Raw genomic sequence first — 17358 nt, 5'->3', positions numbered from 1 at the left:
TCTAAATCAGGTGAAAGTTTCCTGACAACAAGATCCAAATCAGGCCTGAGATCAACAAGGCTTTTATCAGATCACTGATCAGACACACACAGATCTACTTTACCACTCACTTACTTCCTGAAACAGGAGCGATTAAACTGCTGTTTAACCCTGAAGACAACGTCTGAAGTCTGAACTATGGCGCGAAGAGTGACAGTGAAATCCAAAGATATTTTCATGTTTTTTGGCGACACCTTGTGGCCACTGTGTTTATCCAGATCTTGTGTAGGAGAGAAATGCAAAGAAATTCTCTATGTATTCTGATTTTTTTCATTGTATTCCGTATTGATTGTAACTATTTAACCTCATTCTCAATGTGTCATATCATGTACGTTTCTAAACACTAGGCCAGGAAAACTGTAGAAACCCAACAATGCAGGAGGGACAGTAAATCTAAGCTCATAGATCAGGGTTAGAAAACACTCTGACATCCTCAGCTGGCAGGTGGCAGCTGGGAGAATGTGTTATCACTCATAGCTAAGGTATTGTTAACAAAACTGGGAGGTTTGGCTCATCGCTCATCCTGGTTCGCTTCAGGTCTCTCAGGGGAGCCACTTGCTTGTTACATAGCTCAGTTTTAAAGCTCCTCCAGTGTAAAGGTCTGTGTCCATGTGTAGTGTGATTATAGATCAGCTCTAGCTTCTATATTAATACTGTGAAAGTATCAAAGCCTCAGTCCACAGAGAAATGCACACAGCCTGTATTCAGAAACTGAGACTTAAAACCAGCCGTCAGGACTTCTGTGACTTTGTGATGTCACAACAAAGCAGTCACCGCCCCCTCTCTCACCCTCTTCCGATCTTATGGATCAACACTTCAAATAAAACACAAGAGAAGTGTAAACTATGGAAACTTAGGTTGCAAGGTGCAGATATAATGGGAAATTGTAGTTTTTAAACAGGAGTGCTGAAAATCAAATTACATCGAATCCTATTTAAAAATTCAAAATCAACATCCGAATGTTGATTAAACTAAGGACGTTTCTCTGTTGCGTTTCATGTCGCATGTGTCACGTTCAAAATGATGCTTTGTGCACTGTCGCTATAGTAACAACGCTGCATTGAAGGGGTCCTAGCTGCAGAGGAAAAAAAGAACCTTGTCCAGTCGAGTCCATGAAACGGCTTAGGTCTCACTTCAGCCCCTCCTGGTCCAGCGGACTCGCAGACTCGATCCAAGGACTCTGCGGGTGAAGGTCTGGATCTGAACCCGGTTTACGGAGTGAACACACACAGAGGAAACTACTTTTAAAGGTTTATTACAAAACGCAAGACAAAACATGTCAACTGGGTTTATTCTATTCAAACACGATACAATGACGAACAACCTTCTATCTGCAGGTGAAGCTGAGAAACCACCAACCAAACGAAAACAAGCAACACAACATGGATCTAAATGCAAAACTCTGCTGTGGACAGGAGGAGAACGGCAGCTTCAAGGCCCGAAACGAGGAGAGAGAACCCGGAGCGTGGCGTGGGAGGGAGGGGGTGGAGCGTGGGGCACCGAGTGCTTCTTTTTCGTCTCTATGGGAAGTTTGTAGTGCGACTCCGACAACCTGCCGCCTACACACATTTATAAATAGGTCACCGTTAAATTAAGTCCAATCCAATTCACACAGGGAATCGTTATTCACAAACTCAGTGTCTGCCGCCGTCAGACGGCTCCACACGCAGGAAGCAAAAAGTTGTTGGGGGGGGGGGGGGGGGTTCAGGGTCCACTGACGTCCAAAGATGATGCTTTTATTTTGGTGAAAGCTGGTCCGTCTGTCAGGGAGGAAAAACTCTGAGACTCTGACTCGATGTTCCTTCATGTTTTGGTCCGAGACGTCCGACTCTGTAAAGAACCTCCAACAGTTTAAAGCTGACACCAGCCTTGACAGATGTTCTGTCACGTCCGCTTGAGTCCACATCTGTCATCAAATCACCAAAAACATTAACTTTGTGGAAACTCCTTTGTTAATACTTGTACCTTTGTCTTTTCAATGAACCAATAAAACAAAACAAATTCCCGTTTTGTTCCAATGTTTTTGCCCAAACGTCAGATTCAGACGTTGAAGTGTTTCCCCTGTTTCAGTCACAATTTCACTTTTGACTTTTTAACTCAAGCAATTTGTTTGGTCATTTTTGGTCCAGATGTTGTCTCAGACAGACGTGCAAACATCTGTCACCAAATCTCACAATAACAGCTGGTTCACAGAATTCACTAGACTTTGTCATTAATAAATGAGCTTTTGAAACATTTTGTCCAGATGTTGTCTCAGATGTGACGTCCACCTTGTTTACACCCGTACCTTCGTCTCTTCAATCAACTAATAAAAGCAACATTTTAATTTTTGTGTTATTTGACCGCTTGAGTCCAGAGGTCGTCTCAGACAGACGTCAACGTTCGATTCCAGATTTTCCCAAATCCCGTCTGTACTTCCTGAAAACTAAATGTAATTAATGAAACCAGTGTTTGCTCAGAAAATCTATGATTAAGTCGATGTTTGAAATCATTTTTGTCTGAATGTCGCCTCAGATTGTCGTCTCTGTTCGAGTCCAAATAAAATATCACACGTTCTTTATGGAAACGGCTGCTTTTTGTCAGACTGGGTTAAACTGAACTCTTGTTTGAACTCTTGTTTTGCTGAAGTCCAGATGTTGCCTCAGACAAACATCTGTTACAGTATTTTGTTAATGAACTGATTTGAAAACTTTAACTTGGAAAACGAGACGTCTGCTGAGTCTTTTCCTGTCTGCTGATGATGCTGATGATGATGATGATGATGATGATGACGATGCTAAACAATGAAGGTGACGGTGATGTTGCTACGGTAACGAGGGCAGCTAGGCCAGGCCTAGACACTCTCTTGATTTTTTTTTTTTTGTTTTTTTTTTTTAAACTTGTGAATCACATTTAAATACCATTTATATTTATATATTACAACATTGTTCCAAATTCATAAATAAGTAGTGCAGTTTCCCCGTCGACCTCCACCAACACCACCACTCTGCTGCTAAAACGAGAAACCCAAACATCAGACGCTGCGGATCGGTCATCAAACACACCCAGCTGAAAAACTACGAATATGGCCGACTAGCTGCAAGTAATAGTCTTCATGCATACATTAATGTGGAGGAACGCCAGCTCCGACCAATCGGCTCGTCTGCTCGGATTTCACATTTTAACCTTTTATAAAATGTCAAATACCAAAGCTATAACACAGTTAACCAATCAGAACGTTGTGCCAATAAGAACTTCAGCCAATCAAAATCACTCAGGGAGGAACTGGGCGGTGACATCCTAGAGGAAAACAAATTAAAAAAAAAAAAAAAGAGGAGAAAGAAAACAAACATGGAGACGAGTAAAGGAGCCGCTGCTCTGACGGGAACAAGATCGGACCTGTACGGAGGTTTATCAACGACAAAAATCAGCTGATTGTTGTTACTGTTCAGAAACATGGGAGAAAAAAAAATTCTGGTTCAGTTGGAAAATTATTTTTGCGCCGAAACGAAAAGTTGATCAACAGAAAAATTATCAATTAAGAATTAAATTCTAGAAAATCTTCAGATTCTTACTCTAAACTCTTCATAAGAGATCGAGGGCAAAGGGGACAAAAATAAATAAATAAATAACAATTAAAAAAAAAAAAAACACAAAAAAACAAATCCAAATTCTGAGAACCAAAAAAAAAATGTCTGAAAGTCTTTTTTCACGGTCCGGACTGATGATTCACTAAACTTTGAGAAAACCATAAACACAGAAACACAGAACTCGGGATTTCTCTCAAATAATAAAAATACTTTGTCGTTAATAAACTTCCATCAAACCAAACTGGCCTGATGTCGTCTGATCTCAGCTCTTTGATTATTAATCAGAAATATCAAACACAAACTGAATCTACAGGTTTCACTGTTGTTGTAAATCTTTTCTGTAGGGACTCAGTTTCCCATAATACTCTGCATGATGAACAGAGGTCCTGGGGCTGATGGGAAATGTGGTGGCAGGTGGGCGTGGCCTGAAACAGATGGACTAGCAGCTGACTCTGATTCCCAGCAGCTCTCCTCAGGTGGCTGATGGGAAATGGGGTGTGGACAGGGCAAAACGAAAGTGACCAGCGTCCTAACAGACAGGTGGAGGAGGGGGCGGGGCTGGGGGCGGGGCGGGTGGGGTTACACTTTAAATCTAATCCCATCCTGAAGAGCAATTAGCTAACGGTCAGTTATGACATGCCATACGACCATATATGGATGTCCTGCTGCTATCTACACCAGAGAAGAATCAACGTGTTCCAGTTCCCAAAACCTGGACGACCACGAGCGGCCCAGAATCTGTCCCCAACTGGTCCAGAACTGGTGGAGAGCTGGTCCAGAACTTTTCCAAATTAGAACTTTTCCAGAACTGGTCCCAAACCAGTCCAGAACCAGTCAATGCTGATTCAGAACCAACCCAGAACAGGTCCAGAACCGGTCCAAACCCTGTCCAGAGCCGGGCGACGTCACTCGGAGTCGGACTCCAGCGGGGCGGTCTCGTCTAAGATAGGTCTCTTCCGGCGTTTGGCGGCAGCGGCGCGGGCCCGCTGCTCCTCCTCCATGTGCGCCTTCTTGTGGCGGGAGAAGCTGGATGAGTGCATGAAGGTCTTGTTGCAGGCCGCACAGGTGTAGGTCTTGGTCTTGGCGGCGGGGAGTCCGGTCTTGGCGAGAAGCTGCTTCTGGTGCTGCTGCACCTTTCCCCGCCCGCCACCGTCCCCCACCCTATGGGTCTGCTGGTGCCGCGCCAGGCTGGAGGCGTGGCTAAACCGCTTCCCACACTGGCTGCAGCCGTGGCGACCGGCTCCTACTCCACCTACTCCTCCCACTCCTCCGTCTCCTCCTCCCCCCTCCTCCTCCTCAGAGGTGGCGGGGCCTCGTTTACCGGCCCGGCCCCCCCGGCGGCGGCGGTTCTTCTTACAAAGGGTGTAGAAGTTGGGCTTGTCGCGGGAGCAGAGCTTGAGGCGGATCTTGAGGTCGGACGAGGTCTCGCCCAGGTTCTCCTTGCCGGGCGTGTAGTTGTCCAGCAGCTCCTTGACGTGGGTCACCTGGTGTTTTGACAGCTGCGTGGACGTCCTGAAGCTCATGTCGCACTGCGGACAGGCGTAGAACTTATCGCCGCCCTGACTCTGAATGATGGCGGCCGCCATATGCTGCTGCTGCTGCTGCTGCTGCTGCTGCTGCTGCTGCCGCTGCTGCCTCTTGGTCTTCTTGTTCTTGCCGCTCGCCTTCAGCGAGTGGCGCAGGGCGGCCACGTTGGGGCCGAGGGCGACGTCCTTGGGGATTCCTTTTCCTTTCTTGTGGATGAGGCGGTGGCGCGACAGGCTGGAGCTGTGGTTGAACTCCTTCCCGCAGATGTTGCAGGGGTGGATCCGCCGCTTCCCGTGCAGCCGCAGGTGACTCCCCAGCATCCTGACAGGTGAAACAAACAAACAAACATTACATCAGTTAGCTGTAACGAATCATTATTGAGTAATCTGCAGAGTAATCAACAAATCATTTCATCTATGAACCATTTTTGTTTGAAACTGATTAATTATCAAAATAGTTTCAGATTTATTTTCTGTCGACCGACTGATTGATCATCACAGCTCCACTGATTTAAACCCCAAAGAACCAAGACGCATCGAAGAACATTATTCTGATTATTAAAATACACAGTGATGCGTCAGAAGCAGCAGTAATAGAGGGAACAGAGTCGAGGCTGCGGTTATCGTCCCAGATGTAAATGTAATGTCAAACAAAAGAGTCAGTAACAACCTGCCAATATTTACAGAGGAACTGTTTTAACTCTAAACTGGTTTTAATAATGTTCAGGTTCTAGTGGAACTAGAAGAATTAGAAGCAGAGCAGGAAATATCTCAGAGTATCTTCAGGAGTCATTATGAAATTCATCTGGGTTCAAGAACATTTGGGGTGGAGGGAAACAACAAACACTTTTGTTTCTATCATACACACTGTTTAAAGTTTAACCGATGTGTATGGTTTTAACCATTAAACTACCTAAAAAATATGTTTTCCCGTCATAGGAAATAAAAAAAGGGAAAATTACATTTTCAAAGAGCCAAATAAAGGAATAAATAAATAAAGGAACATTTCCTCAGTTGGACTGACTGAGGAATACAAAGTCATTTACCTCTGAAACTGTTTTCAACTTCACAATGAAGTAATATGAACCTTCAGTCTGAACATGAGGAAGCAAAAGAAAATGCAAATGCACCATCTACTGGTGACCGACAGTCATGTCATACAATCAGTAACGAAAGTTACTATTTTTTTTTAAGTATATTTTTTTGGGCTTTTTATGCCTTTATTGGACAGTATAGTGGAGAGAGACAGGAAACGGGGAGGCAGAGAGAGGGGGAATGACATGCAGCAAAGGGCTGTCCGATACGGGATTCGAACCGGGGACTACTGCAGCGAGGACTGTAGCCTCTACACATGGGGCGCCTGCTTAGACCACTACGCTACACGACGCCCCAGTAACGACAGTCACTATTAACATTCAAAAACCAAAAGTAGATGCCATTACAAAGATGCCTGTGTAAACCAGGTACAAGAGCAGAAGTGGGAAAGTTTGCAGCGGCAAAAATATTGGTATATATTGTCATTATGTTATGGAGGCTTTAATTTTGAAATTCAACAGACTGTCCTGATGGTGTCTGAGTGACACACTGAGGTGGTCTGCTATTATTCTGAAGGGAAACTGGTCTAATGTATTATTTATTATTCAGTTTGATTAATTATTCACACAATTTAAATCATTAAGTCTTGATTTTATTTATTTAATATCTATGAATTTTTTTTTATTTTGTTATTTATATATTTATATATTTATATATTTTTTATATATTTTTATTTATCTATTTATTTTTTTATCCACTTCTAAGTCGAGTCAATTAAGTTTTATTTATGGCACCAAATCACAACAGATATTTTACGTTTTATTAATAGAAAATCTGAGACGAAAATGATCAATGAAGATTTTAATTAAATTTATATGATAGATTTTCAAAATAAAAGTCGCTAGAAAATAAATGGATAGTAATCATTTCCTGTTCGACCCGACTCATCTTTAGACTCGACAGATTGACATGGATGGACATGAACCTACATCCAAACCATCTTTAAAACTTGCTCTTTCTTCAGTCAGCTCATGATCTTCACTGTGACCAGAGCTCACCTGAGCGTCTGCAGCTCACCTGTAGCAGCAGCCAACCAGGATCCTCCTAAATATAATATGAGCTGGCTGATGTACGTTTTTTTTGATTCTGCTACGTTTGAAATATTTAAACTATAAGTACTAACTTCATACAGATGTTCTTTCATCCCTGTCCAGACTCTGATCTCATCTGATTCTCAGACTGAACGTAAATGTAGATTAAATCCTTAAACAACAGCTGCAGAACCTAAATCTGACACAACTGATTTTACATGATGATTGATCAGTTTAAATGATTGATCTGATATGAATGAAAGTTTAACTGCTCCTGAAACTGACCTGAGATCAGCTGATGGTTTATTAGAGAGGATGTCTCACTCTGTTGAAGTTGTTGAAATACAGAAACACTCTGGTTGTACAGCGGTGTCACAGAGTGGAGCTTCTTCCCTCACAGAAGGTCTTTGGTCGAGTTCAGACAAGTTTCATTCTCCAGTTAAACTTTGATTCATATCAGATCAATAACTTTATAGATTAGAATCTGCAGCTGTTCTGTAACAGGTGCAGATTTAATCTACATCAGATCAGACTGGACCAGCAGATATTAAAGGACTCGGATCTGGATCAGGACAATGAACTCCACCGTGCAGAGGTGGAACAGAGAGTACGGACCTGCTGCCTTTGAAGCTCATCCCGCAGTGGGGGCAGGTGTAACGTGCATCCTGATGCGTCGGCTCCAGTGCCCGTTTGGCGGGCGGCGGCGCCCCGGTGCTCTTCCCGGTGTGCGTCTGCTGGTGGCGGTACAGGCTGGAGGCGTGGCTGTAACACTTCCCGCAGTAGCTGCAGCGGTACTGCCGCTCGTCCGGCTCGAAGTCAGCCTGGTCCGAGTCGGCCTCGCCGTCCAGCTGGCTGCTCCCTGCCTCCACCAGCACCTCGTGCTCCTCCTCGGTGTCTTCCTCATCCTCGTCAGAGTCTGTCTTTATCTCCACGCTCTGCTCCGTCACCTCGCAGGGGTAAACCTCCTCGTACGGAGCGAAGAAGGCCTCGTCCGTCTCGATCTTCAGCTGGTCAGCAGTCAGGTCCGACGGGTCGTCCGAGTCCTTCTTCACACAGGAGATGGTGAACTTGGAGCCGACCTCGGCCCACTTCACCACGTACTCGATGGGCTGCGTGTCCAGCTCCACCGTGATGAAGTCGGCTCCCAGGGCGTCCGACTCCGACACCGTCAGCTCCGTCTCCGTGTCCTCCATCCTGTACCGAGGTGGAGGAGAGGAAGAGCTTCAGAGGAGCAGCCACAGGCCTGAGGAAGAGGAGAGGGGGGTGGAGAGAAAGGAGAAAGAGGAGGGAAGAGGAGGAAAGAAAAGGGGAGAGGTCAGCATGTGCTGTCACCGTCCCTCTCTCAGATACTCAGAGCAGTTATATCACTGATCAGCTGATCAGTACCCAGAGTAGCGCTGTCAAAATGTTTGATTATTCCCTGTAAAGAAACACACAGGTTCCAACCATCCACTACAACAATTAACAATCACCAGCACATATGATAACACCATTACCTCTGGGTATAACTGTTATTATACAGCTGTTCATGGTCCCTCTCTCTCCTGCCCCTTTCTCGCAGATGGAACTGTTGCTAAGCTAACTGTGGCTTATATTGTTTTCTTTATCTCGAGGTTTTACAGTTTTGTGTCTACTGACTAAAATCTTACAGGTCTTTTTAGATTACTTTTTTGTGGTTGAGTTTGGGTGTGAGCTCTCTGCCGTCATAACCACACGGTTGTTGTGAAATCATTCGCTTGTTTCAGCTTGAGTTAAATTTTAAAATAAGGACAGTGGCCTTGTGTGACTCCTGTCTGTTCTGCATTCATTGCAGCGGACCAATCACAATCGAATGTTTGAATTTTTTTCTTTTTACATTCAATTTTATACAGTCATTCTGTTCAGCAAAGATATCTGTGAAGGACTGGAACACTTCCGTTATTCTCCAAGAAAGACATTTTTATATGAGCTTCATTTTCATATTAACAGTTTTAAGGTGCTTGTACTTTACTGGAGTATTTCCTTTTTCTGCTACTTGCTGTTTGCACTGCAGCACATTTCAGCCTCCTAACACCCTGAAGAAGCAAGTGGTGTTTTTGATTGATAAATGAATGAAGTTAATCGATCGACTGATCGTTTCAGCTCTGATGCTATGACTGTCCCACATCTGATATTCTCATGTTTGGTACAAAATCATGAAGATAATTAATCGATGAGTTAATTCACAAGATATTAAATCAATGACGATGTTGGATTCTGCAACGTGAGGCTTTAATTCTTTTCTCGGTTTTACCTCAGAGTGATCTGAGCATCTGTCAGCCTGAGTCTAATCTAATGAACCCACACGTATGACATCACTGTGACAGTAAAAGATGAAGGAATGTCAAAATAATCGATCAGTATCTGCAGCTCTGTTTACTGCAGCAACTACAGTAATCCGTCATAAGATATCATTAATGATCCAGAGAACAAACACGTCACTGTCATTACCGCGGACTGACACCAACATCCATATAAGGTCACCACTCTGACGTATCTGCACATCATAAACACAGATGACCTGTGACCTCTGTCAGACACAACAGCCGCCAAAAGGAAATGTAACGTTTATATAAATTTTTAATATGAGATTCATCAGAAGCAGCAAAGACGTTTCTGCTGGAAACTGATCAAATAAATAAATAAATCAGATTAATAAAAAAACAAACAAAAAAAAAAAACCCCTCCGGCTCCTCTGCTACACATTCATTCTTTCTTTTAACCAAGACAAACCGTCTCACCGAACTCCGTTCACAAATCAGTAATTTTTAATGTCTCCGAGCCTGCCGGGAGCCCGACATACGTGACAGGCAGACCTTTCCTTTAAACCCGATTGTTCCCCCAATATTGAGTCTTTGGCGCATTAAATAAAACAAGCTGCATCTATTCGACACTGAATATCAACATAGATGAAAGATTTCTTCATTATTCCCGCGATTATTTCCCACTAAATATTCCCGCGGAGGGCGGTTGCTAGCAGGGCATCCATTATTAAAGATGCCCTTTCTTCCACATTTTCAGCTTTTCAGTGTCTTATCTGAGCGCCGAAATTATTACATGAGTCTTTGATTACGCAAAACTTTTTAAATTTTCTTAAAAATGATTTTATCTTTGATTTAAAAAGAGGAGGTTTTAAATGGTGAATTTTCTGAGCGGAGTTCCGGGGCTCGGCCGAGCTCAGTCTCAGTGATGAGGAAGCAGAGGAGGGATTTTCTCTTCCTTCAACCTTAACTGTCAAAGTAAAAGATCAAACCGCCTAATTAACGGCGATAAACGGATTTGGCGGTGAAACGTTTCGAGATTCGGTTACTCACCGATCTTTAACGGCGGCACAGCGGAGAAAACGTTAAATTTTTACCGGTGGAGACGGTCACAATAAACAGGAAGCAGGGGACGTGGACACAAAGCATTGTGGGAAAGGATTAAATGGTTGCGAAGAACGGAAGTACGGTAGATTGGCTTTCACAATAAAGCATCGTAAGATAAAATAAAATGAAAAAATATCTATAAAATTAAATAAAGTAATGTTTAACAAGTTAAGCATAAAATAAAAATTAAAACACAAAATTAAATATAAAATACAATAAAACTAAAGTTAAATGAAAAAAATCTTCAATTTCTTTCTCTTATTTGATCTAAAGACTATTAGACTTATTAATGACTTATTGCTGTCACTCCCGGATAAAAATGAAAAAAAAAAATGTTTATACAAGCTTACGTGTAATGACAATTTATAGTCTATCTATTTATTAATTTTTAAAATCAGTGAGTAATATTACTCAAAAGAAATATTACAGTTAAAACTCAGAAATCTAGTGTTTTTAATGGGATTTTATTTTGAATTTTGCAAACAAAAGAAGCTCTTTACTTATTCTGCTCAGCTTGACAGATTGTCCTCTGTCTATCTGTCCGTAACTGTCTCTCTATAACTGTCTGTCTCTCTGTAACAGTCTGTAACCATCTGTAACTGTCTCTCTGTAACTGTTTGTCTCTCTATAACTGTCTGCCTCTCTGTAACTGTCTGCCTCTCTGTAACTGTCTGTAACCATCTGTAACTGTCTCTCTGTAACTGTCTGCCTCTCTGTAACTGTCTGTAACCATCTGTGACTGTCTCTCTGTAACTGTCCGTCTCTCTGTAACAGTCTGTCTCTAACTGTCTGTCTCTCTATAACCATCTGTAACTGGCTGTAACTGTCTCTCTATAACTGTCTGTCTCTCTGTAACAGTCTGTAACCATCTGTAACTGTAACTGTCTGTCTCTCTGTAACTGTTTGTCTCTAACTGTAACTGTCTGTCTCTCTATAACTGTCTGCCTCTCTGTAACTGTCTGTAACCATCTGTAATTGTCTCTCTGTAATTGTCCGTCTCTCTGTAACAGTCTGTCTCTAACTGTCTGTCTCTCTATAACCATCTGTAACTGACTGTAACTGTCTCTCTGTAACAATATGTCTCTCTATAACTGTCTGTAACCATTTGTAACTGTACCTGTCTGTCTCTAACTGTTAATGTCTGTCTCTCTGTAACCGTCTGTACCTGTCTGTCTCTCTATAACTGTCTGTAACTGTCACTCTCTCTGTAACCGTTGGTTACTGTCTGTCTCTCTATAACTGTCTTCCTGTAACCGTCTGCAACTGTCTATCTCTCTATAACCGTCCGTAACTGTCACCCCCTGTAACCGTCTGTAACTGTCTGTCTCTCTATAACTGTCTCTCTGTAACTGTCTGTAACTGTCTATCTCTCTATAAACGTCTGTAACTGTCTGTCCCTCTATAACTGTCTCCCTGTAACCGTCTGTAACTGTCTGTCTCTCTATAACTTCCTCTCTGTAACTGTCTGTAACTGTCTATCTCTCTATAACCGTCTGTAACTGTCTGTAACTGTCTGTCTCTCTATAACTGTCTCTCTGTAACCGTCTGGAACTGTCTGTCTCTCTGTAACCATCTGTAACTGTCTGTCTCTCTATGACTGTCTGTAACCGTCTGTAACTGTCTGTCTCTCTGTAACCGTCGGTTACTGTCTATCTCTCTATAAATGTCTCTCTATAACCGTCTGGAACTGTCTGTCTCTCTGTAACCGTCGGTTACTGTCTGTCTCTCTATAAATGTCTCTCTGTAACCGTCAGTTACTGTCTGTCTCTCTATAACTGTCTCTCTGTAACCGTCTGAAACTGTCTGTCTCTCTATAACCATCTGTAACTGTCTGTCTCTCTATGACTGTCTGTAACCGTCTGTAACTGTCTGTCTCTCTGTAACCGTCGGTTACTGTCTATCTCTCTATAAATGTCTCTCTATAACCGTCTGTAACTGTCTGTCTCTCTATAACCGTTGGTTACTGTCTGTTACTGTCTGTAACCGTCGGTTACTGTCTGTCTCTCTATAACTGTCTCTCTGTAACTGTCTCTGTAACCGTCAGTTACTGTCTGTCTCTCTATAAATGTCTCTCTATAACCGTCTGTAACTGTCTGTCTCTCTATGACTGTCTGTAACCGTCTGTAACTGTCTGTCTCTCTGTAACCGTCGGTTACTGTCTATCTCTCTATAAATGTCTCTCTATAACCGTCTGTAACTGTCTGTCTCTCTATAACCGTCGGTTACTGTCTGTAACCGTCGGTTACTGTCTGTCTCTCTATAACTGTCTGTAACTGTCTCTCTGTCTGTCTCTCTGTAACCGTCTGTTACTGTCTGTCCGTCTATAACTGTCTCTCTATAACTGTCTATAACTGTCTCTCTGTAACAGTCTGTAACTGTCAGTCTATATATATATATATATATATATATATATATATATTCTTACAATAACTGTATATAAAGATGGACATCACCCCCTGGTGGCTGGCTGCAGTATAGGTCATAAAATAAACCCCGCCCCCTCCATTCAAGCGGATGGGACATGGGCCAAACTAAAAATTCAAGGTACAAGTCAAATTCATTTTTCCCAAAGATGAGTTTCTGTCATTTTAGGTACAGTTGGAGGAAACAGGAAGTGAAATGATCTCCATTTATGGCAATAATATATGTTTTACTGTTTTACTGACTGACACAGGATTTGGGAGGTAAATTTGAGATTTGAATATATATATTTGAAGACAATCAAATCTATTCATTTTCCTTATCTGTAACACAACATGTTACATCAGTTTAACTCATCGTTTATCAGCTGACATACACACAGCTGATATTGATCGATATCTATCAGCCCTGTGGATCAATTCTGTATCTGTTTATATCTTTAATCTCATTTTTAGTGACAGTGTTATTAAAATATTACAGATCAGACACTTTACAGCTGGACATGTCTGCATAGCCGGCATCTTCATCATCTTCATCATCTTCATCATCTTCATCTAATCATATGGACTCTGTGGGTCAGATTATAATTTATTGTCTCAGTAGATTTGTCTTTATCACATTCAATATGAATATTTGTAGGTGATGGAAGTAGGTTTCAACACAGGAGGAGGAGGAGGAGGAGACGAGAGGATGAAGAGGAGGGGATGAGGATGAAGAGGGTGAAGAGGAGGAGGAGAAGAGGAGGAGAGGATGAAAAGGAGGAGGAAAGAAGGAGGAGAGGAGGAGGATGAAGCGGAGGAAGATGTAGAGGAGGAGGAGGGCGGTAAACCCTCGGGCCTCCGGTGTGTTGTCCGCTGCAGCGTCACCGTTTTTCTCTTAAATCGACATTTTGTGAACGGAGCCTTAACCGGGTTTGTCCCAATATTTCTCCACAGGATAATCATGTACCTCCGCGCGCGCGCGCGCCCCACACACACACACACACACACACACACACACACACACACACACACACCGCCGCTTTACCAGACACGCGCTGCGTTTCAGCCTTTCACCGCTTAAACCACCGAGATAATGTTCAACATAAGCACTTACGATTCAACCCGGAACGGTCCCCCTTCTCCCGGTTCGTCCTGGATGAGGTCTGGGTCTCGGTAGTCTACCGCACCTCTGTCACATCCCAACCGGAGAGCAGCGGCAGCCTGTCGACTAGCAACCGCTGCTGCGGCACGGAGCGGCAGGTCGCTGGGCAGAGTGGATCAGTCGCTGCGGGAGAGAGGCGGCGGGCGGCGGACCGCGCGGATCCTCTCTGATCTGTGATTGGCTGTGCTCCTGCGCAGCCTGCTCGGTGCATCCAATCTGATTGGACGGCCGCAAACTCTGCCTGCAAATGTCGCGAGGTGTCGTGAAGTTTCAGAACCGAAACCGGACGATTTCAAACTTAGAAAAGTTCATTTTTCCGGATTAATTTGTTTTTAAAGTTAAACCTTTCGCTACTGTGTCACATCAGGGTTTTTATTTCTGTATTTCTGCCTCTCAGATTATATTGTGTCTTCTCTCATTTACTGAAATAAACACCCTTGTCTCATAGGCGGAGCGAGGGGGGCGGTTTGTGGGGCTCCAGCCCCGGATGTTTTCCCAAAAGCGTTTAAAATAACATTATTTATATTTACATGGATATTTTAATGCAGCTCTATTAGAACTGTACTGGGGAAATAGCCATTTATTTTATTATTTATTTTTGGCGAGCTGGGCGAGTCATGAGGGAAAATGAGTAAGAGAGCGAGGGGACAGGACAGGACAACCTGTGGACCAGGAGAGGAAGCAGGAATAGAAAGGTGTGGAAAGCTGAAGTAAAGAGAAGAAGAGAGGAGAAAAATATGTGATGAGGAACCAGGAGGAGAGGGGTGGAGAACTGGTGGTAAGGAGACGGAACAGGAAGTCTGGATTTGAAGAGTGAAGAAGAGAGTAGAAAGGGAGGAGTGAGAAAGGAAGGAAGGAAAAGAATGAAGGAGAGAAGGGAAAATGAAGGTGCAGGTGAAGAGAAAGAGGGACGGGTATGGACGTAGAGTTTGTCTCAATATTATTTATGTGAGTAAATGTGTGATCTGTAAATATAAAACACCTTCCACAAATACAAAACATACATTTGTAAACTCACAAAAAATATCTTGCAAATATAGAACGGATCTACCAAACAAATTAAACAAATAAAAATATAATAAATGAAATGAAAAGCATTAGTAAATATCTTCTTAATATTTACAACTTTCAAACAAACATTTTTGAATCATTTCTTTACCATTGAGTTTATTGTAATCATTCAGTCCATTTGCTGTTCACAGCATAATTGGTATTTTCATGTATTCTGGCAAAGACTCGGCCGGGTCTGGGCCCAGAGATCCGGCTCATGTGATGTGATATCCACATGGTTTTCGGAGTCCAACAACCCACAACCAGGCCTGAAGCACGCCACCCGTGCTGGACGGCCATTACTGTTCTGGCGGTGAGCCTGAACGCTGTTTATTAATTTCCTGCTATTTTCCTCACGCCAGCCCTTCACTTAGATGCAGGATGGAATCAGATCATATAACATGCTGTTTTATTAAGACACATTTACACAACACAAGTACTCACATTCTCATGGACACGGAGTAAACCAGCGCGAAGTCCACAAGCAGCAGCAACAATCAATAAACTGCAGCTGTAAGTCCACCAGCAGCTGTGCACAAAGTTCAAGTTACTAATAAATAATAATCACAATGTTCATAAACGTACGGTTCATTAAATAGAAAGTAATTTTGACTAAATAAAAGGCTTAAATGTCGCATGTGTTACTCCAGTGCTGAAGGACAGTTAAATCTGAATTATCTGTCCTAAAGATAGAAATCACAGAGAATCCATAGATTAACACGAGGGGCAACAGAGTGATCCGCAGTAGATCAAATAAAATACTGTCTGATTATATTACAGTACATGTCCATGTTGTTTATCCTATGATGCTATTCTTTAAAGAAATGTAATATCATTAGAGTAAATGTTCTTCTGTTGGCCTAATAATCAGTTCAGAGTCATGAAGACATTTACTGTGTCAACTAAAATGTCAACTTTCTTTACTTGAGTTACTGCACTACCCGACGTTCCCGCCCTCCGCTGCGTCACTTATGGCTGAGGAAAATTGTCCATTTGAACATGGAAGATTGTTCTTGACCCTGAGATCAGAAAGTTTGACACGATAATAATGAGCTACTTGTACTTAACTAGAGTATTTCCATTTTATGCTACTTTCTATCATACTTCACCACATTTATCTAACTCTAGTCACTTTGCAGATTCATATCAATAAATAAAAATATAATACATCAACAAATTATGATGTAATTATGATGTATTAAAGGTTAAAATAAGGTTAAAATAAGGTGATACTCATTTATTTAGTCATTTAAATCCGCTCCATCTTCATCAGCTGCAACATTAAACTGATGAACACGCTGTCAGGGAGGGGGGGTCAAAGGGTACAAGCCCCCCCCCCATTATTTCGAAAATGGTACAGTCGAAACACTTGGCCAGTGAGATGTGCAGAACTCACATTTGCCGCGAACAGAGTAGCTGAGTCACCAACAATTAGTGTCATAAAAGAAAAGATGCAGTAAAGACAGAACAAGACAATGAAAGCAGAGGAAATTAAAGGCAAAATTTTAATTAAATCTATCAATCATAAAGCCATCAATAATCAATCCATCAGCACTTTGCTTTAAGTGACTCAGGTGTTCACAGTATCCTGGTTTTGTCCTCCAGGAACCAGATCCAGATCATAAGCAGGACACCAGTGTGAATGTAAACATACTCGGTAGTGTGAATGTGTGTGGTCAGCCAGGTCCAGGTCCAGGTCCAGGTCCAGGTCCAGGTCCAGGTCCAGGTCCAAGTCCAGGTCCAGGTCCAAGTCCAGGTCCAGGTCCAGGTCCAGGTCCAGGTCCAGGTCCAGGTCCAGGTATCAGTAACACCTGAACACAGTTGGGTGTCAGTCAGAGATCAGTTGTAGTGAGTCTGAGTGAGCAGCAGGTGGAGCTCTGTCTTCACTGTTTGTTTCCACAGTGACGACAGCTTGCAATGAATGCTGGGAAATGAAGTCTGAATGAAACTTAGCAAAGTCTCAGTTTGTTTGACTGGAAGAACTGAGCTGCTCAGATTGAAAACCCAACACACACACACACACACACACACACACACACACACACACACACACACACTGGTGTTACAGGTGAAAATGAGAAGGTAAAAATAATCAAAT

The 17358-nt window shown here is 42.7% G+C and overlaps 1 protein-coding gene across 2 annotated transcripts; it reads right to left on the bottom strand.

The window, feature by feature from the left end:
* Positions 1 to 1278: 1278 nt before the first annotated feature.
* On the bottom strand, positions 1279 to 14478 carry LOC130181605 (zinc finger protein 883). 2 transcript variants are annotated; one of them, XM_056395930.1, is made up of 3 exons: positions 14163 to 14478; positions 7876 to 8503; positions 1279 to 5456 (listed from the first exon to the last, which is right to left on the bottom strand). In XM_056395930.1, exons 2-3 carry the CDS (start codon positions 8451 to 8453, stop codon positions 4514 to 4516), a joined length of 1521 nt encoding a protein of 506 aa, XP_056251905.1. In that variant the 5' UTR covers positions 8454 to 8503; positions 14163 to 14478; the 3' UTR covers positions 1279 to 4513. The 2 variants fall into 2 exon arrangements, with proteins under 2 accessions (XP_056251905.1, XP_056251906.1); XM_056395931.1 differs by lacking the exon at positions 14163 to 14478 and adding an exon at positions 10593 to 10710.
* Positions 14479 to 17358: the final 2880 nt, after the last annotated feature.

Source organism: Seriola aureovittata, chromosome 14 (assembly GCF_021018895.1).
Source record: "Seriola aureovittata isolate HTS-2021-v1 ecotype China chromosome 14, ASM2101889v1, whole genome shotgun sequence".
Lineage (NCBI taxonomy): Eukaryota > Metazoa > Chordata > Actinopteri > Carangiformes > Carangidae > Seriola > Seriola aureovittata.
The sequence above is the reverse complement of the archived record's forward strand: the minus strand, read 5'-3'. Positions and strand labels throughout refer to the sequence as shown.